At 39.6% G+C, this 23,945-nt stretch overlaps 4 protein-coding genes across 4 annotated transcripts; all 4 read right to left on the bottom strand.

Annotated features, from left to right (window-relative positions):
• Nucleotides 1-2,203: 2,203 nt before the first annotated feature.
• Nucleotides 2,204-3,184, bottom strand: LOC116322139 (olfactory receptor 1-like). The gene has a single exon (XM_031742151.2). The coding sequence runs from the start codon at nucleotides 3,182-3,184 to the stop codon at nucleotides 2,204-2,206; it is 981 nt and encodes a 326-aa protein (XP_031598011.1).
• A 3,392-nt stretch (nucleotides 3,185-6,576) lies between these two features.
• LOC120442333 (olfactory receptor 1-like) lies at nucleotides 6,577-7,536 on the bottom strand. Its single transcript, XM_039618740.1, has one exon. The coding sequence runs from the start codon at nucleotides 7,534-7,536 to the stop codon at nucleotides 6,577-6,579; it is 960 nt and encodes a 319-aa protein (XP_039474674.1).
• Nucleotides 7,537-10,335: 2,799 nt separating this feature from the next.
• LOC120442323 (olfactory receptor 1-like) lies at nucleotides 10,336-11,583 on the bottom strand. The gene has a single exon (XM_039618710.1). The coding sequence runs from the start codon at nucleotides 11,305-11,307 to the stop codon at nucleotides 10,336-10,338; it is 972 nt and encodes a 323-aa protein (XP_039474644.1). The 5' UTR covers nucleotides 11,308-11,583.
• A 9,350-nt stretch (nucleotides 11,584-20,933) lies between these two features.
• On the bottom strand, nucleotides 20,934-21,899 carry LOC116322124 (olfactory receptor 6C4-like). Its single transcript, XM_031742132.2, has one exon. The coding sequence runs from the start codon at nucleotides 21,897-21,899 to the stop codon at nucleotides 20,934-20,936; it is 966 nt and encodes a 321-aa protein (XP_031597992.2).
• Between the last annotated feature and the right edge of the window lie 2,046 nt (nucleotides 21,900-23,945).

Genomic DNA, 23,945 nt, shown 5'->3' with positions numbered 1-23,945 from the left:
CTTTGACTAAATGCATGAACTAGTCACTCTGAGAAAGGATGTTTCTAATTTTGGAGATAATGCACAAATAGAAGAAAGGAGTCCTACATGATGATGATGATGAAGCCTTATGTCACTTGGAGTTGCCTGCAGCGAAATTGGACCTCTTCCAATCGTACATACATTACACAAACAACACATTGGGGAAACAGGTCAGAACAGGTGGCGTAAAGAAAAACAATGAAATGTACAATACAAAAGGGGAGTGGAGGCGAAAAAAAAAGAACTCTACTCAGACTGAGCTCCTCATAGGGGATCAGTATGAGACAGAAAACAAAAACTCCTCAGCACAAAAGCACAGGAACCTAACACCATAAGACCAAGAAAACACATGACAAGCAACAGGGGTAAGTAGGGTTAGAGTAAGCCACTGGAGACAGCAGCATCAGGTCACGGCATATTTGTTTGATATGCGTATTAAAGGAAATGTTCTGGTCATAAACAACTCCAAGGCTTCACAGTGTTACTGGAGGCCAGTTGAATGCCATCCAGAGTAAGCACCTGACTAGAAACCGCATTTATATGATTTTTAGGGCTGAGTACAATAACCTCAGTTTTATCTGAATTTAGAAGCAGAAAATTAGAGGTCATCCAGGTCTTTATGTCTTTAGCACATTCCTGCAGTTTAACATATGGATAGTTAAAGTTGGGTATCATCTGCATAGTAGTGAAAATGCATGCTATGCTGTCTAATTTTAGCTCCCAATCAGCTCTTCATGTTCTTTTGGTGCTTTAATTAATTTATTATTAACAACAAGGTAAAATTATGCACAAAGTGAATTACTAATGTCAAAAAACCTTGGTTTTATTTATATATGTTTATATATAAATATATACGTGGCCCCTAGAGACAAAGCATGTACAAACTCCAAAAAGCACGTACAAACTCCAAACCATGTACAAACTCCAAAACACATTGCTAGCGTTAACTGAACTTCTAAAACAGAGCTACCTAGATCACTTAAATTACACAACTGAAAGCATATGTGTATTGTCTGTGTATTTATACACAAACACTCATATATATTCAAATAATTTAAAAAAGAATGTTTATTTACCTGTTACCAAATCCCGTCGTTGGTACTTCCTGGCTTGTGTAGCCACTAGGTAACAAAAGCTCAACACTGCCCCTAGCATCCTAGCATCCTGGAGCACCTCCAATGTGTTTTGTACGTGTTTTGGAGTTTTTACATGCTTTGCCTCTAGGGGCCACCGTAAATATACTTTTATTTATTCACTCCACATAAAATGTAATAAATAAATCATATAATACAAAAACCAACTATTTACATTTCAACTTTTAACTATTTAAATTTTCAGCTTTTTCCTTTTAAACAAATTTAAAGTGAAACAATACAAAACACTGCAAACCACAACACAATTAAACATAAATTAAAATATGCAAAACAAAAAAAAGATGCGCATTCTCTGTCATATGGGCCTTCATGAATAAACTTTTGAATCCTTTATCATCCGCAACTGAAAATAGTTGTGGATGATTACTATACCTTTCTAATGCGACGTTGTTGTCCCTGGCTCTCTTTCTCTCTCTTTCCCTCCCGCTCTGTTCCTGTGCTACTGAGAGTGTAACTACCGCCCCCCCCCGAGAGAGAGGGTGACAGAAAGGAGGAGAAAACAAACAACCAAACAAAAAAAAACGCTCCCAATAAGGAGCCAGCTTGCGTCGTTCACTTCAAAGAGGCGGCTCTAAGAGCCGTTTCGTTCGCGACCGACACATCACTACTCTCAATGCAGCTTCTTTGTTAAGATTCCTCTGCATGGCACAATATGTTTAAGGACACTATTGCTAAAGAAATTATTCTTTTACTTCCTGATCAAATAAAGGTGAATACACGGTTCCAAACGTCCTCCTGGTTTTTATATTTAAATATATAACTTTAAAAAAAAAATCAGGTACATAAATTCAACTTTCATTCATTCATTGCTTTTTTAAAACTTTTTTTTCAAGGGTTGTGGGTGTTAAAATTATTTTCCATACAAAATACAGTATTCAAAACAGTTTATGTAAACATGATATACAGTGAAGATCATAACATAATACACTATTTCTAAATGTAATATTATAGCACAAATAGCTAGAACTTTTTTTTAAAAAGTATACTGTAATAGTCCCAAATGGGTCAATATAATAGAAACATTTGGTTCACCATTTTGTGACTGCACTGCTAATTTTTTTTTTTTTCCAAAGCTTCTTGACCGCATTCATTACTTCTTCTGTCTTTAAAGCATATACAATAGGATTGATCAAAGCTGGTATGGTGTGTGTCAAAGTTGAGTTTATAATTCTGGCATTAGGATGAATGTAGGAGGCCCATACAGCAATGTTTGTACCTACAAATGGTAGGAACAAAATAGCAACAAGGATCAGGTGAGAAGTACAAGTTTTCAGTGCTTTAAGTCGTTCCTCTCCTGATGCAATTTTGCTCAGCGCTATGGAAATGCAAACATAAGTGCAGCCTATGAATATTAGTGGAATAAAGACTCCTATACTTACACCAACATTTGCCATAATGATATTTAAAGATGGATCATTACATGCTAGACGATATATTGGTCCATGATCACAGAAAAAGCTTTTCACCACAACAGAGTCACAGAAGGAAAGACGATTAATAAGCCCAACAACTAATGTTGTTAGACTCAACATAAGAAGCCATATAAACAGCAACATTGAAGTAATAGCTGTTTTAGTCACAATGCTATGATACCTTAAAGGGAAACAAATTGCTATAAGTCTGTCATATGCCATCGTGACAAGCGTCCATGACTGCACACCTCCAAAGAACAAAACAAAGAACATATAACTTAAACAGGCCTCATAAACGATGTATCTCCTGTCAAACAGAAATGTGTCTAACAGTTTTGGGATGAGAGCTGTGCTCCCACACAAATCTGTCAAAGCCATGTTGAACACAATCATGTATTTAGGAGTATGAAGAGTCTTCACCAGCCAAATAACTGAGAGAAGAAAACCATTCCCCAAAACAGTCATGATGTAGACAAAACACAGGAAAACATAGAAATATTTGACATGAGGGATGTTGGAAAACCCACTGAGATAAAATTTTGCAGGGCGAACAAATGTGTTATTAAACTTAGTAGTGGCTTCTTCGTCTGAGTCCATTACAAATAGGTTTCCTTAGTCATAAAAATCACAGATAAAAGCATATAACGCAAAGTGAAGCATCTGATCCAAAGTTGCTGTAATGAAACTACATAAGCAGTGCACTAAAGTGAGGCATCTCATGACCAACCTGGTATTTGTATTTTACCTCTAAGACTGTGATGCAGCAGAGTAACTATGTCACATGGGCATTAATTGGGTAGATTAATGTCCATGTTATTTTCTACTCACTGGGTGGCAGCTCAGGTTTCAGTGTAATATCATAAAATTATATAAATTTAACATCACATAAAAATACTTAGCTTTTCAGGAGGTAAAATACAGAAGATTATTGTAATTTAGCATGATAAATTAAAATACAGATGCTTTAGCTTAAAATCAACATTAAATCATGTGTAATTTTATTGTAATTTTATTGTTTTTAACAATAAAATTGTTTTTTAACAATAAAATTACACAATTTAACAACCGTATTCATTAAATAAACTGATTTTTCATGTTATTTTACATTAAATATTTTAATGTGCTCTCTTTATTTTTTGGATTTATATTGATATTTCATGCATCCAAGGAATAGTGCCAGGAAATTAGAATCTAAGTCATGACAAAGCAAGGCAAGGTAAGGCATACTTGAAGATAAACAGGTTAAAACCTACATCTTTCATTTAGTAGTCTGTTTTCTTTACATAATAAATTCAATTACTATTGTTCTTTGAAAAGTTAATTAATATGCATATTTTATAACTGGATCTATAGTTGCAATCAAAGCTTTGACACAGTTTTCATTAAAAAAAAAAAAAAGTAAATCAATCGCAAAATGAAATGTGTCACTATGAATCTAACTGTAAGAAACATCCATAGCAACATAAGCGTATGTGCCCCGGAAAAAGTAGATTAGTGCCAACAAATTCATTTAAATTATTTAAGGATCCCTGGGTTTTTAGACCCAGGGTTTTGTATTTACAGTTCTTTTGGGTTTTGTGATTCCTTTGTTATTGAGAATCTCTTATGCTGTTTGAGTCTTCTTGTATGTCAATAGTATACTATAGTTTCCTTTATAATTTATTTTATCCTTTGCAGTCTCTGTTTATATTCTGCCTCTTCTTTCCTGTTTTATTGTGAAAGTCTTTTGTCTTGTGTGTGTTGTGTCGAGGTTACTTCCCTTGTCTTGTTATTCCTCAATATTCCCGATTTGTGTTTCCTATGTGTCTCCAGTTCTCCTCCTGTATATACTGTCTCAGTCTTCCTTTGTCCTGATTCAGAGTGTACTGCTCAGTTCCCCAACATTATTCTGTTGCCTGGTCCAATTGTGTCTCAGCTCTCTAGTGCAGGTGTAGGCAACTCCAGAACTTGAGTGCCGGTGTCCTGCAGGTTTTAGATCTCACCCTGGGTCAGCACACCTGAATCAAATGATTAGTTCATTACCAGGCCTCTGGAGAACGTCAAGACATGTTGAGGAGGTAATGTAGCCATTTAAATCAGCTGTGCTGGATCGAGGACACATCCAAAACATGCAGGACACCGGTACTCAAGGCCTGGAGTTGCCTACCCTGCTCTAGTGAATTCTATAGTTTGCATTTGTTTTCGGTTTAGTTTCATGTTTTGCATCATGTGGTTTTCATATCAGTTCATAAAGCGGCTTGGCGTTAGTCAAGCTCCACCTGCATCTGCATTTTGGATCCTCACACACTGCATCCTGACGTTATTTACATTATTTATCTATTATTTAAATTTAATGTACCGTGTAAGGGAGTGTGGTAATTATTTATTATTAAACAATTTCGTTATGTTTGCAACATTAAAGTCTCTCGCATTAACCTCATGTCTCAGGGCAGTCACCTTAGTCTATATACCAATTAAGATAACTATCTATTACTATTATTATTATTTAAGCTCCTGTTTGATTATGATTGTGAAGTGTGAAGTATGTTATTTGGATGGCAAAAGTAAACATGTAACTGGGAGATGAAATCATGCAGAGTTTGCACATTTGAAATTTTGGGGAAAAAAGAATTATGAAGGAACAAATACATAATTTAAAATCTGCAAATTCATTTTTAATTGGCTGATTTTTAATTTGAGGATTAAATCATTGTTTCATAACAGTATAACAGTTATATATATACAGTATATCTGTTAACTGTTAAGTTTCATATGATGGGATGCCAAAACTGTTAAAATATAGAAAAAACACTACCATTTCAACATCGCTTATTTTATTTGGCTGGCAAATTTACTGTATGCCACACACACACACACACACACACACACACACACACACACACACACACATATATATATGTATGATAGTAAGTACAGATAACAATATCGCTTATTTTATTTGGCTGGCAAATTTACTGTATGCCAACACACACACACACACACACACACACACACACACACACACACACACACACACACATATATATATGTATGATAGTAAGTACAGATAACAATATCGCTTATTTTATTTGGCTGGCAAATTTACTGTATGCCACACACACACACACACACACACACACACACACACACACACACACACACACATATATATATGTATGATAGTAAGTACAGATAACAATATCGCTTATTTTATTTGGCTGGCAAATTTACTGTATGCCAACACACACACACACACACACACACACACACACACACACACACACACACACATATATATATGTATGATAGTAAGTACAGATAACAATATCGCTTATTTTATTTGGCTGGCAAATTTACTGTATGCCAACACACACACACACACACACACACACACACACACACACACACACATATATATATGTATGATAGTAAGTACAGATAACAATATCGCTTATTTTATTTGGCTGGCAAATTTACTGTATGCCAACACACACACACACACACACACACATATATATATATGTATGATAGTAAGTACAGATAACAATAACTGTGCAGCTTATCAGAATCAGAAAGTCTTTACTGTCATTGTCCAATTGTACAACGAAATTAAAAGTGGTCTCTGATCAGTGCATCATCCATAAAAATATGGAAATATAAATGAAAACAATAAAATTTAATAAATCAATAAATAAAATACTTAAAGTGCTAATAAGAATAGTATGAGCAAACATTCACATACATTCCCACACACATGCTTCAGTCAGTGTATAGATCATTTCAAGAGTGCCGTGATGGACATTTTTTTAGTAGCAGCGTTCAGACATGTTATTGCGTTTGGGTAAAAGCTGTGTTTGAGTCTGTTTGTCCTTACACTAACTGCTCCGTACCGTCTGCCCGAGGGCAAAAGTTCAAACAGGGAGTGCCCAGGGTGTGAGTTATCTTTTATAATGTTCTGAGCTTTTTTAAAACAGCGGGTATTGTGAAGAAGATTCTGTAACAGAGCGATTTTATGTCAGGGAAAGCTTCCAAAGCTTCTTGACGGCATTCATCACTTCTTCTGTCTTTAAAGCATATATAATAGGATTAAGCAAAGCTGGTATGGTGTATGCCAAAGTTGAGTTTATGATCCTGGCATTAGGATGAATATAGGAGGCCACTGCAGCTATGTTTGTTCCCACCAATGGCAAAAAGAAAATAGCAACTAGAATCACATGAGAAGTACAAGTTTTCAGTGCTTTGAGTCGTTCCTCTCCTGACGCAATTCTGCTCAGTGCTATGGAAATGCAAACATAAGTAAACGCTATTAATATTAGAGGAATACAGATGAAACTAACTAAGGCAACATATGCCATTATGCGGTTTAAAGATGTATCATTGCATGCCAGATAAAACACAGGTCCATGATCACAGAAAAAGCTTTTCACCACAAAAGATCCACAGAAGGAAAGGCGATCAATAAGCCCAACAGTAGATGCCACAATGGTTGTTATAAGCAACCATTCAAAGGCTAGCATTGCAGCAATAGATGTTTTAGTCACAATACTATGGTACCTTAAAGGGAACCAAATGGCTATAAATCTGTCATATGCCATAATGACAAGTGTCCATGACTGAATACTTGCAAAGAACAAAACAAAGAACATATAACTTAAGCAGGCCTCATAAACGACGTATCTCCTGTCAAACAGAAATGTGTCTAACAGTTTTGGGATGAGAGCTGTGCTCCCACACAAATCTGTCAAAGCCATGTTGAACACAATCATGTATTTAGGAGTATGAAGAGTCTTCACCAGCCAAATAACTGAGAGAAGAAAGCCATTACCCAAAACAGTCATGATGTAGACAAAACACAGGAAAACATAGAAATATTTGACATGAGGGATGTTGGAAAACCCACTGAGATAAAATTTTGCAGGGCGAACAAATGTGTTATTAAACTTAGTAGTGGCTTCTTCGTCTGAGTCCATTACAAATAGGTTTCCTTAGTCATAAAAATCGCAGATAAAAGCATATAACGCAAAGGGAAGCATCTGATCCAAAGTTGCTGTAATGAAACTACATAAGCAGTGCACTAAAGTGAGGCGTCTCATGACCAACCTGGTATTTGTATTTTACCTCTAAGACTGTGATGCAGCAGAGTAACTATGTCACATGGGCATTAATTGGGTAGATTAATGTCCATGTTATTTTCTACTCACTGGGTGGCAGCTCAGGTTTCAGTGTAATATCATAAAATTATATAAATTTAACATCACATAAAAATACTTAGCTTTTCAGGAGGTAAAATACAGAAGATTATTGTAATTTAGCATGATAAATTAAAATACAGATGCTTTAGCTTTAAATCAACATGAAATCGTGTGTAATTTTATTGTAATTTTATTGTTTTTAACAATAAAATTGTTTTTTAACAATAAAATTACACAATTTAACAACCGTATTCATTAAATAAACTGATTTTTCATGTTATTTTACATTAAATATTTTAATGTGCTCTCTTTATTTTTGGATTTATATTGATATTTCATGCATCCAAGGAATAGTGCCAGGAAATTAGAATCTAAGTCATGACAAAGCAAGGCAAGGTAAGGCATACTTGAAGATAAACAGGTTAAAACCTACATCTTTCATTTAGTAGTCTGTTTTCTTTACATAATAAATTCAATTACTATTGTTCTTTGAAAAGTTAATTAATATGCATATTTTATAACTGGATCTATGGTTGCAATCAAAGCTTTGACACAGTTTTCATTTAAAAAAAAAAGTAAATCAATCGCAAAATGAAATGTGTCACTATGAATCTAACTGTAAGAAACATCCATAGCAACATAAGCGTATGTGCCCGGAAAAGTAGATTAGTGCCAACAAATTCATTTAAATTATTTAAGGATCCCTGGGTTTTAGACCCAGGGTTTTATATTACAGTTCTTTTGGGTTTTGTGATTCCTTTGTTATTGAGAATCTCTTATGCTGTTTGAGTCTTCTTGTATGTCAATAGTATACTATAGTTTCCTTTATAATTTATTTTATCCTTTGCAGTCTCTGTTTATATTCTGCCTCTTCTTTCCTGTTTTATTGTGAAAGTCTTTTGTCTTGTGTGTGTTGTGTCGAGGTTACTTCCCTTGTCTTGTTATTCCTCAATATTCCCGATTTGTGTTTCCTATGTGTCTCCAGTTCTCCTCCTGTATATACTGTCTCAGTCTTCCTTTGTCCTGATTCAGAGTGTACTGCTCAGTTCCCCAACATTATTCTGTTGCCTGGTCCAATTGTGTCTCAGCTCTCTAGTGCAGGTGTAGGCAACTCCAGAACTTGAGTGCCGGTGTCCTGCAGGTTTTAGATCTCACCCTGGGTCAGCACACCTGAATCAAATGATTAGTTCATTACCAGGCCTCTGGAGAACGTCAAGACATGTTGAGGAGGTAATGTAGCCATTTAAATCAGCTGTGCTGGATCGAGGACACATCCAAAACATGCAGGACACCGGTACTCAAGGCCTGGAGTTGCCTACCCCTGCTCTAGTGAATTCTATAGTTTGCATTTGTTTTTCGGTTTAGTTTCATGTTTTGCATCATGTGGTTTTCATATCAGTTCATAAACGGCTTGGCGTTAGTCAAGCTCCACCTGCATCTGCATTTTGGATCCTCACACACTGCATCCTGACGTTATTTACATTATTTATCTATTATTTAAATTTAATGTACCGTGTAAGGGAGTGTGGTAATTATTTATTATTAAACAATTTCGTTATGTTTGCAACATTAAAGTCTCTCGCATTAACCTCATGTCTCAGGGCAGTCACCTTAGTCTATATACCAATTAAGATAACTATCTATTACTATTATTATTATTTAAGCTCCTGTTTGATTATGATTGTGAAGTGTGAAGTATGTTATTTGGATGGCAAAAGTAAACATGTAACTGGGAGATGAAATCATGCAGAGTTTGCACATTTGAAATTTTGGGGGGAAAAAAGAATTATGAAGGAACAAATACATAATTTAAAATCTGCAAATTCATTTTTTAATTGGCTGATTTTTAATTTGAGGATTAAATCATTGTTTCATAACAGTATAACAGTTATATATATACAGTATATCTGTTAACTGTTAAGTTTCATATGATGGGATGCCAAAACTGTTAAAATATAGAAAAAACACTACCATTTCAACATCGCTTATTTTATTTGGCTGGCAAATTTACTGTATGCCAACACACACACACACACACACACATATATATATATGTATGATAGTAAGTACAGATAACAATAACTGTGCAGCTTATCAGAATCAGAAAGTCTTTACTGTCATTGTCCAATTGTACAACGAAATTAAAAGTGGTCTCTGATCAGTGCATCATCCATAAAAATGTGAAAATATAAATGAAAACAATAAAATTTAATAAATCAATAAATAAAATACTTAAAGTGCTAATAAGAATAGTATGAGCAAACATTCACATACATTCCCACACACATGCTTCAGTCAGTGTATAGATCATTTCAAGAGTGCCGTGATGGACATTTTTTTAGTAGCAGCGTTCAGACATGTTATTGCGTTTGGGTAAAAGCTGTGTTTGAGTCTGTTTGTCCTTACACTAACTGCTCCGTACCGTCTGCCCGAGGGCAAAAGTTCAAACAGGGAGTGCCCAGGGTGTGAGTTATCTTTTATAATGTACTGAGCTTTTTCAAAACAGCGGGTATTGTGAAGAAGATTCTGTAACAGAGTGATTTTATGTCAGGGAAACGTGAAATAAGTTCATCATTTTTATGCTGTGTTTATAAACGGGGTTTTTTTCCAAAGCTTCTTGACAGCATTCATCACTTCTTCTGTCTTTAAAGCATATATAATAGGATTAAGCAAAGCTGGTATGGTGTATGCCAAAGTTGAGTTTATGATCCTGGCATTAGGATGAATATAGGAGGCCACTGCAGCTATGTTTGTTCCCACCAATGGCAAAAAGAAAACAGCAACTAGAATCACATGAGAAGTACAAGTTTTCAGTGCTTTGAGTCGTTCCTCTCCTGACGCAATTCTGCTCAGTGCTATGGAAATGCAAACATAAGTAAACGCTATTAATATTAGAGGAATACAGATGAAACTAACTAAGGCAACATATGCCATTATGCGGTTTAAAGATGTATCATTGCATGCCAGATAAAACACAGGTCCATGATCACAGAAAAAGCTTTTCACCACAAAAGATCCACAGAAGGAAAGGCGATCAATAAGCCCAACAGTAGATGCCATGATGCTTGTTATAAGCACCCATTCAAAGGCTAGCATTGCAGCAATAGATGTTTTAGTCACAATACTATGGTACCTTAAAGGGAAACAAATGGCTATAAATCTGTCATATGCCATAATGACAAGTGTCCATGACTGAATACTTGCAAAGAACAAAACAAAGAACATATAACTTAAGCAAGCCTCATAGAGAATGTATCTTCTGTCAAACAGAAATGTGTCTAACAGTTTTGGGATGAGAGCTGTGCTCCCACACAAATCTGTCAAAGCCAGGTTGAACACAATCAAGTATTTCGGAGTATGAAGAGTCTTTATCAGAAAAATAATTAAAATGAGCAAAACATTTCCTACAACAGTAAATATGTAGACAAAACACAGGAAGATATAGTAATAATTATCATGAGCCATGTCAGAAAACCCACCAAGATAGAATCTTCCTGGGTGAACAAATGTGGCATTAAATCCAATAATTAATTTCTGCTCTAAACCCATTGGAACGTTTCCTCCTACATGTGCAAAGTATATAACTATACATATAACAGAATATCAGACAGTTGCTTAACAACATTTGCTGTAATTAAACTCACAACAAACGCTATCATGTGTGCCTCTAAGCTGCAAAGAGTGTCATTTATATTTTACCTCCATCACTGGAAGTTGTGTCACATGGTCATAAACTGAATATTCATGCATTCAAATGTCAGTGAGGTGTCACAGCTGATTAATTTCCTTTTTGTAACAAAATGAAATAATTATTGGAAAAAATAGTAAACTGTAAGAATAATACAAACTAAATAAACAGCAATATTAATTCAGAATAAATTTTAAAAATCATTTATACATATATATATATATATAACAGCCAAAACTAACAAATTGTATTTCTGATAGATAAAATATTAAAGTTTTTTAACACTCTTTACAGTAAGCTGAAGGAAACTCTCTCTCTTTCTCTGTCTCTTTCTATTTGTCCTCTTCTCAGGCCTTGTTGTGGCTCTGTGCTGTCTGTTATGCAAAGCACAGTTAGAATCATGTTCAGTGCGGTTTATGTGAACATGGCGCAGCTCCTACAGAGTCTAGTTATTATCTAGTATTTCCAGGCACATTTTGACGGGTTTTTTTTAATATATCAACTGTTTTGTATAGTTCCGAGACAAGGCTCTTTTTGCTTTTTGCGTTTAGAATGTCGCCTAAGGTTAATAAGAGCGCAAACACCTCTCAGCCGAACTTGCGGCCTGCTGCTAACACTGCATCCCCGCCTCGTGGTAAAACTTCGCCACTGCCTGGGTCGCCCGACACGCTGCTCGTCGATACGGAGAAGTTCGCGAAGCCTGAACTCCTCTCTGAACTTCATGAAAAAATTACAGCACTGTTTAAAAAGGAACTGATGGCAGCCTTTGCAGAGAATCTCACGTCTATCAGGTCCGACATACAGCAACTAAAAACGGACCTTTCCTCAGACATAACGACCATGCGGCAGGAATTCGCTGGCCTCAGAAGCACAGTTACGGAGATGGAGCAGTCTCTCTCTACATGCACGGATGATATTGTCCACCTCCAAGCCAAAGTGAATGCGATGTGAAAGGAGTTGGCCAAATTGGAGAATAAATCCGAGGATTTGGAGTCCAGGTCTCGCCGCAATAATATACGCATTGTTGGTGTGCCAGAGGAGAACATCCTGTCTGCTACACGTGTCCGTGCTGTTGATGGAGGCATTTCAGCTTGGGAAGGAGCCGCTTGTAGACAGAGCCCACCGAACCTAACACCGATGAACGTCCCCGCGCTATGGTTGTGAAGCTGCACTATTACGCAGACTGTGCTAGGATTCTCCAGAAGGCCAGGGAGCTGCAGAGGGTACAGATAAATAATATGACCATTTCTGTGTTCCCCGACCACACCGCTAGCGCGGGCCCATGCGGCTTTCAATGAGGTCCGTCGGCAGCTTCGCGGCATCCAGGGAGTCCGATTTGGGATCCTCTATCCGGCAAGGCTACGGATCACTTATCAAGGAATGCAGTGTGACTTCGTCTCGCCAGAAGAGGCCAAGGAATATATTAAGACAATAACCATGCGATAAAAACATAGCGGGACAATGTTTATTTTTTTTGTTTGTTTGAAATAGCAAATGATCCAAATCCAAACATCATTGTGGTAAGGTAAGTTTGTTACTCTGCCAAACACTTGTTTTGTTTTACCTGTCTAATAGTAAAATATAATTGTGTTATTTTTATTTTATTTGTGCCTTTTAATTTATTCAGAAATGACTCTGTTGGAGCTTTAGTTTGACACGGTTCGTTTTGTAGTCGGGAGCGTTTTTGTTCAGATTGATCCGGGTGGGAGCGTGCACTGCCGTCTCCATCGTTTGGGGATGGGTCTTTTTGCTGTGCAGGGGGGAGGCGGCACGGTGTGTTTGACGTGTTATTATTATTTTTATTCTGAAGCTGTACTTCTGTTGTTGTGGTTTTGGTTTGTGTGTTTGTGTGAATGTGTTTTTCCCACTTGTTCTTTCTTTGGGGGTGAAGAAATAAGTATTTTCTCTTTTATCTTTCTGCAATGATCAGCACTTCAGGTCAGTCCTTAGGTAATAGTGGTATTAGATTTTTAACTTGGAATGTCAAAGGTATGAATAGCCCAATTAAACGATCTAAAATATTCTCGCATCTTAAATGTCTAAAGAGTGATGTAATGTTTTGCAAGAGACCCATTTATGAAATAGGGATCATCTTAGGCTCAGGTGCCCATGGGTGGGACATACATTCCATTCAGTGTTTAATTCAAAAGCCAGGGGTGGCGATCTTAATAAACAGAAGGGTACAGTTTACAGCCTCTGAGATTAAAGCTGACAAAAACGGGAGATATTTGGTTGTTGTAGGCACCGTGTACAATGTACCAATGTTTCAGAATGGTTTTGTAGATCCCTGGAGGTTTTCTAACCCTACTACCAGAGCGTACTCTTTCTTTTCTCAGGTACATCAGTCCTTTTCGCGGATTGATTATTTTTTTGTGGACGGTTCCCTTATTCCAAAAGTACTGTCATCTACATATCATCCAATTGTCATTTCCGATCACGCACCACTTAGCGTTGACATCAAGCTCATAGCCCAGTCCTCTTTTTCCTCACCCTGGAGATTTAACTCTTTGTTGTTTTCGGATGAGGGATTTGTTACCTTTATCAAATCCTCAATTGATGAATTTATGGTGTTTAACGACAGCGATACTGTTACGAGGTCATTGCTTTGGGAATCTCTTAAAGCATATGTGCATGGGCAAATAATTTCTTTCTCTGCCCATTCACTAAAAACCACAAAGCCAAACTTCAAACTTTGACTACACAAATTTGTGACATAGATGGACAGGTTGTAGCCAGTCCCACTCCTGATTTGCATAAAAGACGACTTGACTTGCGGACCGAATTTGATTTATTTTCTACGGCAGATGCTGAGCGCCTTTTACTTCGTGCGCGTGCGACATATTATGAACATGGTGATAAGTCCAGAAGGCTTTTGGCCCATCAGTTAAAACGTCAGGCCTCTTCTCGATTAATTTCTCAAATTAAAGATACGGCAGGCAACTTGGTCTCTGATTCAAAGGAAGTAAATGAGTTGTTTAAGAAGTATTATTCCTCCCTATATGAATCTGAATCTGCTGCTGACGCCTCTGAGGTGGATTCTTTTTTTAACGGTCTTACAATGCCCACTGTCGATCCTGTTATAGCTGAACAATTAGATGCCCCTTTTAGGTTGGATGAAATTGTGCATGTAATCAAGGCCAAGCACAATAGTAAGGCACCAGGACCTGACGGGTTCTCAGTTGAATTTTTTAAAACATTTATAGACAAGTTAGCCCCACTACTTCTTTCAGTGTATAATGAATCTTTTGAACATGGTCTATTGCCCCCTACATTGTCTCAAGCACTAATTACTGTTCTTTTAAAGAAGGGTAAGGATCCTACGTCTTGCACCTCATATAGGCCTATTTCACTGCTGAATGTGGATGTTAAAGTCTTGGCTAAAATTTTAGCAGTTGGCCTTGAAAAGGTTCTTCCTACTATTATTTCAGATGAACAGAATGGCTTTATTAAAGGCCGCCAGCTGTTCTTTAATGTTCGCATGCTTTTGAATGTCATTCTTTCCCGACACTCGACCACTAATCCAGAAGTAGTTATCTCACATGACGCTGAGAAAGCTTTCGATCGTGTAGAGTGGAGCTTTCTCTTTGCGGTCTTACAAAGATTTGGTTTCAAGGACAGATTCATTTCATGGATTCGACTGTTGTACAAGGCACCCCAAGCCAGTGTCTATACAAATGGTGTTTCCTCTGGCTATTTCTCATTGTCATGCGGCACGAGACAGGGTTGCCCCCTGTCCCCCCTACTTTTTGCTATTGTAATTGAACCCCTATCTATAGCTTTGAAGGCCCTTCCTCATTTTCATGGTATTTCCCGGTCAGGCCTTGACTTAAAATTGTCTTTATATGCAGATGACCTGCTTCTATATGTTTCTGATACCATCAATTGTGTCTCTATTAAACAAGTTCGGCTCTCTGTCAGGTTACAAAATAAATCTTCTTAAAATAAATTCTTTAAGTCTTACACTTAAACAATCTGACATTCCTTTTAGACTTAGCCCTGCCGGCTTTAAATATTTGGGAGTTAACGTAACTCGTACTTTGTCTTCTTTATACTCTTCCAATTTCTCCCCTTTAATCACTCAAATTCAATCAGATTTTCAGAGATGGAATTCGCTACCTTTGTCCCTAATTGGTCGGATCAATGCTGTAAAGATGAACATTTTGCCTCGATTGTTATTTCTGTTTCAGAGTATTCCTATATTTTTACCTAAAGCTTTCTTCAAAAAGTTAGACCAGCTAGTTATATCGTTTTTGTGGGGAGGGAAACATCCCAGGGTGAGGAAATCATTATTACAGAGACTGACGTTTGATGGTGGTCTTGCCTTGCCTAACTTTTTATTTTACTATTGGTCCTCTCATATTCACAAATTGACCCATTGGCTTGAATCTCAAGAATTGCTGTGGTGTAAACTGGAGCGCCTGTCGTGCACTTCCTCATCCTTAGAAGCTTTATTGTTCTCTCCACTACCACTTAAGCCTTCTCATTTCACAAAAAATCCTGTGGTACAGTCTAGTCTAAGGATTTGGTCACAATTCAGGAGTCATTTTAAGTACATCTCTGCATCAGTACACATGCCCATCACACAGAACCATCTGTTTACTCCTGGTCTCATTGATGGGCGGACCTACCGTGCCTAAACATATAGTGAGGGTGTGCTGGGAATGCCTAGCAGAGGCCCCAGTCCGTGAGATCTTTAATGCACACCTCCAGCAGAGCTTCAACAGCATTCCAAGGGAGACTGGGGACATTGTGCACGAATGGACAATGACAATGCTGCCCTTTGTCACCGATTAAAAAACTATCCAGGCTAGTGTGGACACAGCCTCAGGGTCTTGTTCACGAGTGACGGGATAAGGTAGCGGAAGATTGACAGACGGATTGGTGCTGCAGCTGCAGTGATGCAGATGTTGCAGCGGTCTGTTGTGGTGAAGAGGGAGCTGAGTGTAAAAGCAAAGCTCTCAATTTACCGGGTCGACCCACGTCCCTACCCTCAACTATGGTCACGAGTTGTGGTTGGTGACTGGAGGAAGCCCATTTCCACCGCTTGTATTTGCAATCTCATTCTTTCAAAGGGTGGCTGGCCTCTCCCTTAGAGATAGGGTGAGAAGTTCAGTCATCCGAGAGGGGCTCAGAGTGTAGCCGCTGCTCCTCCACATCGAAAGGAGCCAGTTGAGATGGTTCGGGCATCTGACAAAGATGCCTCCTGTGGTGGTGTGGAATGCCTTGGTGTCCCCCAGATCAGCTGGAGGAGGGGCTGGGGAGTGGGAGGTCTGGGCTTCTCTGCTTAGACTGCTGCCCCCGCGACCCAGCCAGAGATAAGGGGAAGAAGATGGATGGATGGAACTTGCTACTCTGTATGTCTCACTTCATAAGAGAATTTTTAATTTCGGAATAGAAAAATTAGTTTTGTCGGTGATTCATTTTTTACACTTCCGGCGCCCCCCGTGTGCGGCAGCCTGTTACAGCAGCTCTGCTCATTCTGAGTTTCTTTCCTTCTTATCTTTTTTCTTCTAGTAATTTTTATAACTAACGTATTAGTAATTAGACTCTGCAACCATGTTCTACCGTTTTGTGCTAGTTCTGGTTGTTTTTCTTAGTTTTTTTCTATTTTTTTCACCCGTGTCTGGGGACCCAGAGCAGGGATCCTTTGTTTACAGTAGGGATCAGCTGTTAGCGCTGCGTCCCGCAGCGGTACTGCCGGCGGACAGACTCGACATTCCCAGTGAACTGAGGAAGAAAAGACGGGGTGTCGTGCTGGGAAGGAGCGCCGTCGCCCGAGAAGGAGACGTTATCGACCATCTCTTCCTTCTGTAATTATTGGAAATGTACGATCTTTGCCCAATAAGATGGATGAGCTAACGTCGCTAACCTGGTCACAGAGGAGTACCGGCAATGTAGCATCATGATGCTAACGGAGTCGTGGCTAACACCGCTAACTCCGGACACGGCGTGACACTACCGGGATTCCAGATACTGCGAGCGGACAGGGACGAGAGAGAGCGGTAAGAGGAAAGGAGGGGACTGGCAGTGTTTGTGAATGACAGATGGTGTAACCCTGGGCACATCACTGTAAAGAACAACTCTGCAGCAGAGACATTGAGCTGTTAGCCGTTAGCATGCGTCCATACTACCTGCCCGGGAATTCTCGCATGTTATCGCGATAACAGCGTATGTCCCCCCTCGCCAACGCGGATGCAGCCTGTGACTCTCTCCACTCTGTGGTCAGCAGACTGCAAACACAATCTCCGAGAGCCCTTCTCATAATATCAGGGGACTTCAATCATGCCTCACTGGACTCCACACTGCCCACCTTCACCCAGTATGTGACCTGCCCAACCAGAGACAATAAAACACTGGACTTACTGTATGCCAATGCTGAAGAGGCATACAGTTCATCACCTCTCCTCCCCTAGGCAGATCTGATCACAACCTGGTGCACCTTGTCCCTGTGTATGAGCCCTTAGTGCGCAGGGAGCCACCAGCCACCCGCACAGTGCAGAGATGGTCGGAGGAGGCGAGGAGGCTCTTAAGGATTGTTTTGAGTCGACTGTGTGGGAGGTGATCTGTGGCGACCACGGAGAGGACATCGACAGTCTTACTACATGCATTACTGACTATATTAATTTCTGTGTGGATAACACCGTACCTACCAGGACTGTACGGTGTTTCTCCAACAACAAACCCTGGATTACTTCAGAAATTAAAGCTGTCCTCAAGCAGAAGAGGAGGGCCTTCAAATCCAGAGACAAAGAGGAGTTGAAAAGGGTGCAGAGAGAGCTTAGGGGACTGATAAGGAATGGGAAGGACAGCTACAGGCAGAAGATGGAGAACCAGCTTCAGCAAAACAATGTTGGTGAAGTCTGAGAGGCCTCAGAACCATCTCAGGCCACAAACATCAGAACTCTCTGCCTGGGAGGGATGTGAGGTGGGCAAATGAACTGAATCATTTCTTCAACAGATTTGATTCAGCCATGAGGCAGTCTCCAACATCGGCTGCAGACTCAGCCACCCCCACTGCTGCTGTTCCACCTCTGACACCTCAGACACTTCACACCTCCTCTATTCACCCTGCTCACTCCTCCCCACCCCCAACAACAGCATCCAATACACACTCAACACAAGGCTCCAGCCTGTCTCTCTCAACCACCCAGGTTAGGAGGGAACTGAGGAGGATTAAAGCCAAGAAGGCAGCGGGTCCAGATGGCATCAGCTCGAGGGTCGTCAGGTCCTGCGCAGACCAACTGTGTGGTGTGATGGAGCACCTCTTCAACCTGAGCCTGAGGCTGGGAAGAGTCCCACAGCTCTGGAAAACTTCCTGTGTTGTTCCAGTGCCAAAGACTTCACGCCCCAAGGACCTCAACAGCTACAGGCCGGTGGCTCTGACATCCCACCTGATGAAGACCCTGGAGCGGTTGGTCCTGGCTCAGCTTTCGCGCCTTGTGAGCTCATCACTGGACCCACTTCAGTTTGCCTACCAGCCTGGCATTGGAGCGGATGATGCCATCATTCACCTCCTACATCGTTCCCTCGCTCACCTGGAGACCGCTGGGAGCACTGTGAGAATCATGTTCTTTGATTTCTCCAGTGCCTTCAACACCATTCTTCCCTCGGTTCTGAAGGACAAGCTGGAGAACTCTGGGTGGACCATCACCTCACTACCTGGATTTTGGACTACCTCACCGACCGACCACAGTATGTGAGGACTCAGGGCTGTGTGTCGGACAGGGTCGAAATCTGCAGCACGGGGGCCCCACAGGAGCGGTTCTGGCTCCGTTCCTCTTCACCATCTACACTGCAGACTTCTCCCACAACTCCACCCAGTGCTTCCTGCAGAAGTTCTCTGATGACTCTGCAATAGTCGGCCTCATCACTGATGGGGACGACAAGGAGTACAGAGGACTGACTCAAGACTTTGTGGACTGGTGCCAGCTGAACTACCTCCAGATCAATGCCAGTAAAACCAAGGAGCTGGTGGTAGACTTCCGCGAGGCACAAGCATCCTCCACTGCAACCACTGAACATCCAAGGTATGGACATCGAGGCTGTGGACAGCTACAGGTACCTTGGTGTTCATCTGAACAACAAACTGGACTGGACTCATAACTCAGACGCCCTCTCACAGGAAAGGGCAGAGCAGGCTGTACCTGCTTCGGAGACTCAGGTCGTTTGGAGTGGAGGGCCCACTCCTGAAGACCTTCTATGACTCTGTGGTGGCCTCAGCCATCTTTTATGGTGTGGTCTGCTGGGGCGGCAACATCTCTGCTGGGGACAGGAAGAGACTGAACAGGCTGATCCGAAGGGCCAGCTCTGTTCTAGGATGCCCTCTGGACCCAGTGGAGGTGGTGAGTGACAGGAGAATGGTGGCTAAGCTGTCATCACTGTTGGACAACATCTCCCACCCCATGCATGAGACTGTGACAGCACTGAGCAGCTCCTTCAGTGGGAGACTGCGGCACCCTTTGCTGTATGTCTTCCTCTCTCTCTCTCTTTCCCCGCTTTCCTGTCTCTCTACACTGTCACTATTGAATAAAGGCTAAAAAGGCCAAAAAAGATGCTAGATAAGGAATTTCATGAGAAAAAGGAAATCAGAAAGTACTTAAAACTGGAACCTGAAAAAATATATATTTTATGGCTAGTATGAAAGATTGACAGGCCAGCAATCACTAAGCTTTATCATCACTCTTGGTTCTTGGCTAGCTTAGCATTACCACACTGTCTGTGCAGATGCTGGCTGTGATAGTGTCAGAGTGGAGTTCTTTATGCTTGTATAACTTTTTAAATATTTACATGATGTTGGCTCTAGCTGACTGTAAGACGATAGTTTTAAATAATCCCCTGACTTAATCTAATGTCACTATCAAGTGAAAATTTCAACTTCTCCAGTGTTTTGATTCTACAAAAGTAATCACATCACTTAACTTTCCACCTTATAAACACCAGCACTACCATTGCAAACATTTTACATGCTGATATTTGGCTCTCAGTCAAAGCAGTGTTTGCCTGTGTGCTGCCTCACAGAGAGACAAGGTGACACTGTGAATTTATTAGAAATCGTAGATATGAAAAAGTAAAAAAACAAAAAAAACAAAATATGCATTTGCTTTCTTCATTTAAAAAAAAACCCTCCTAGAAGAAAATTAGACCGAGATAAAATAATTGCATTCTGTTTTGAAATGATTATCAGCACAGAGACAAAAAATAGGTCAGACATTCAATGATTTTTTAGATACTATTGCTTTTTAAACAGCCCATTATCACCTTGATCACAAATAATACGTGCATCCTAACAGACTTTTTGTGTTATCGTTGATTACATTTTGTTTAAAAAATCATCTCCAGTCCTATGAAATTACTTATTCTTTTATTGCAAACAGTCTTAACTCATAATGACATTAGACAATTCTACTTTAAATTCTATTTCAAAGGACAGATTGCTTGAAAGAAACACAATATATAGTGCAAACAAATGCTCACATCACTACTAATATTAAATTGTTATTTTGGATTTTCCTCGCCTTTTTAATAATCTTTTTAAAGATTCTTTTATTTCTTGTGTTTGCAGAACATAAATTATTGGGTTCAACATGGGAGGGAAGACCGAAGTCAAAGACAGGTTTATGATCCTAGCATTTGGTTGTATTTTTTCCATCAAAGTAAACGTAGTTAACAGTGGAATAAAATAGATTGCCACTAATGAAAGATGGCCAATGCATGTTTTAAAAGCCTTGAGTCCTTCTTGAAGTGTGGCCACTTTAACCAGCGTATAGCCAATATAAAGGTAACTTAACAGGATAAAAGCTAGAGGAAGCCAAAATATAATCACTGGGTACAAGCAAGCAATGACATAGCTGGGGAAATGGTCATTGCAAGCAAGTCGGTATATCTGACCATGGTCACAAAAATAACTATTAATAACCACAGATTTACAGAAAGAAAGTCTTGTAAGTAGTCCAACTGCAATTAGTACAGCAATAATAGTAAAAACCCAAAGAGAGGCAATCAAAGAAAACATGAACCTGTGGGTCACCTTTACTTGATAGTGAAGTGGAAAGATGATGGCCACCATTCTGTCATACGAGAGTGCCACCAGATTAAATGACTGCAGTGATAGACAAGTGTAGCAAAAAAACAGGAATGTTAAACAATCGTTGTAGGGGATAAAGTAGTGCCCAAACAGAAAAATGTCAAGAACCTTTGGCACCAGGGCAGTGTTACCAAACAGGTCCACAAATGCAAGGTTAAAAACTGCAATATACTTTGGAGTTCTCAGATTATGATCCAAGCATATTACAGCCATCACAACTGTGTTTCCCACCACAGAAACAATATAAACAAAAAATAGAAAGACATAATAAAATGTTATGTTTGGGATTCCAGTTAAACCACCTATGATGAAAAATGCAGGATGTACAAAAGTTATATTTTTTCCAAGAGCTGAGTTGAATAACTCCATTGTAAAGATGCCTATAGCACAGTGATGTCTACACAGATGCCTCTCCTTTGCGCTAGTATCACGACTCTATACTCTTATGTAGATGGAGAAAAGCACCTTACTCTCAGGGGGAAGAGCTCTGTTTATGTTTACCTGTTTTGAAAGACGATGCTAAAGAGAAGCTGTCTTCTTCTGGATATCTGGTAAATATTGTGTTTAAATGTTTATTTCAGTACATCTGAATGCAATTTTGTTAAAAATATACACAGAACCGTCAATGCATTTTTTATATTTCATGTTGCAATTGGATGGATGATGTTTCAAGTAGTTTACTGTTTTTATATGAGCAATTAGTGTATGAAATAAACAGCAGTCAGTAAAGTGTGAAAAGATACACTTTATTATCACATCAGTCTATAACTTTGCACAACTATGACTTTGAAGTTTTGATAGAAATATTGTGATGAACAATAATATTTTTTTTTAATTTCCCCACTTGCCCATGTGGGCAGACTTTTAGCCTTCAATCTCAGGTTCTCTACCGCCTTGGAGGTTGAGGGTCTTTGCTGTCCCTAGGCAGTGTTGGGAAGGTTACTTTTAAAATGTATTCCATTACAGAATACTGAATACATGCCCCAAAATGTATTCTGTAACGTATTCCGTTACATTACTCAATGAGAGTAACGTATTCTGAATACTTTGGATTACTTAATATATTATCGTGCTGTTTACAGCTACGTGAATGTACTATTGCTGTGATTTATTACTGATACTGAAGGTCCATGGTCTGAACCGTAGTAAAGGGACCTCTGGCTAATACGGTGGGTTCCGTGTCGGGCTGGTAGCCGAAAACTAGCTTTACTTTGTTGTCTGGGTCAACTTTGCTTGCCAGAGACAGAGAGAGGCGTTGAAAGACTGCTCCAACGGAACTTATTTTTTCCGGAGGAAAACACGAACACAGTGTACAGTTGAGTCTTAATAGCTTACTTACAAATGGGCTCGTCAGGCACTCTTCTTGGCTGCAGTGGTTATTATTATATTTACATGCTTCCAGCTCCCGTTTTGCTCCGTGACAGCTCGGACTTTTCCTTTCTCTCCTCCCTCGCTCACAGACACATAACGTGTATGGCAGTCCATTCTCCCTGCAGCACGGACTACACTGCCCATGATGCTACATTCTTTAGGGCCATGCCTGTAGCATTCTGCCTTTTAGCTTAGCACAACAACAACAACAACAACAAAGCGCTTTCTCACCCAGGAAACACGCAGAGAAAGAGCGCGTCACCCTGTAACCATGGCAACCGTAACGCTGCCGCCTGGAACAACATTACGTAGCTGTCAAACAAACCCAAACAGTCCTGACCCGTGACAATATGAAACAGGAAAGAACCGCTGTGTAATCCATTTATTTCAACAAAGTAACTGTATTCTGAATACCACCTTTTTAAACGGTAACTGTAACGGAATACAGTTACTCATATTTTGCATTCTAAATACGTAACGGCGGTACATGTATTCCGTTACTCCCCAACACTGTCCCTAGGACTGTATTCTTCTGGATAGAGATCTCAGATGTCGTTCCTAGGATCTCCTTTTCTTTCTCGGGTTTCTGCTGCCTGAGGTATTCAGTAAGCACATAGTCAGTTGAATCTTTGTTGTTTCAAATAACAAAGATAGCTGGATAGTGGTTCTGACATTCATTAGTCCTCAGCCTCCTTCCTTCCACTTAGCGTGCAATCTCATGGTGCTGGACCTGCTGTGAAACCCTCCATTCGTGGCAAGGAGATTTCTTGTCTTGATGTCAGTGGATTCTATTTCCTCTTTTGGCCAGCTTATTATCCCAGCAGGGTATCTGATAACTGGCAGGGCATAGATGTTGATTGCCCCATTCTTGTTCTTGGCATTCAGCTGACTCTTCAGGAACTTGCCTGTCACTATGCAGGTATTTTCCAGTTCTAGCTTTCCTGGTGATCTTGTTTCGGTTCCCATTTGCCTGTGGGATTCCAAGACACTCATAACTATTCTCGATGTCTCCAATGTTGCCTTCTGGTAGTGCAAGTTAGCGAC

The sequence above is a fragment of the Oreochromis aureus genome, linkage group 10, assembly GCF_013358895.1.
Source record: "Oreochromis aureus strain Israel breed Guangdong linkage group 10, ZZ_aureus, whole genome shotgun sequence".
NCBI classification, from domain to species: Eukaryota; Metazoa; Chordata; class Actinopteri; order Cichliformes; family Cichlidae; genus Oreochromis; species Oreochromis aureus.
Note: the sequence above shows the minus strand (reverse complement) of the source record. Positions and strands in the feature narration are given on the sequence as shown.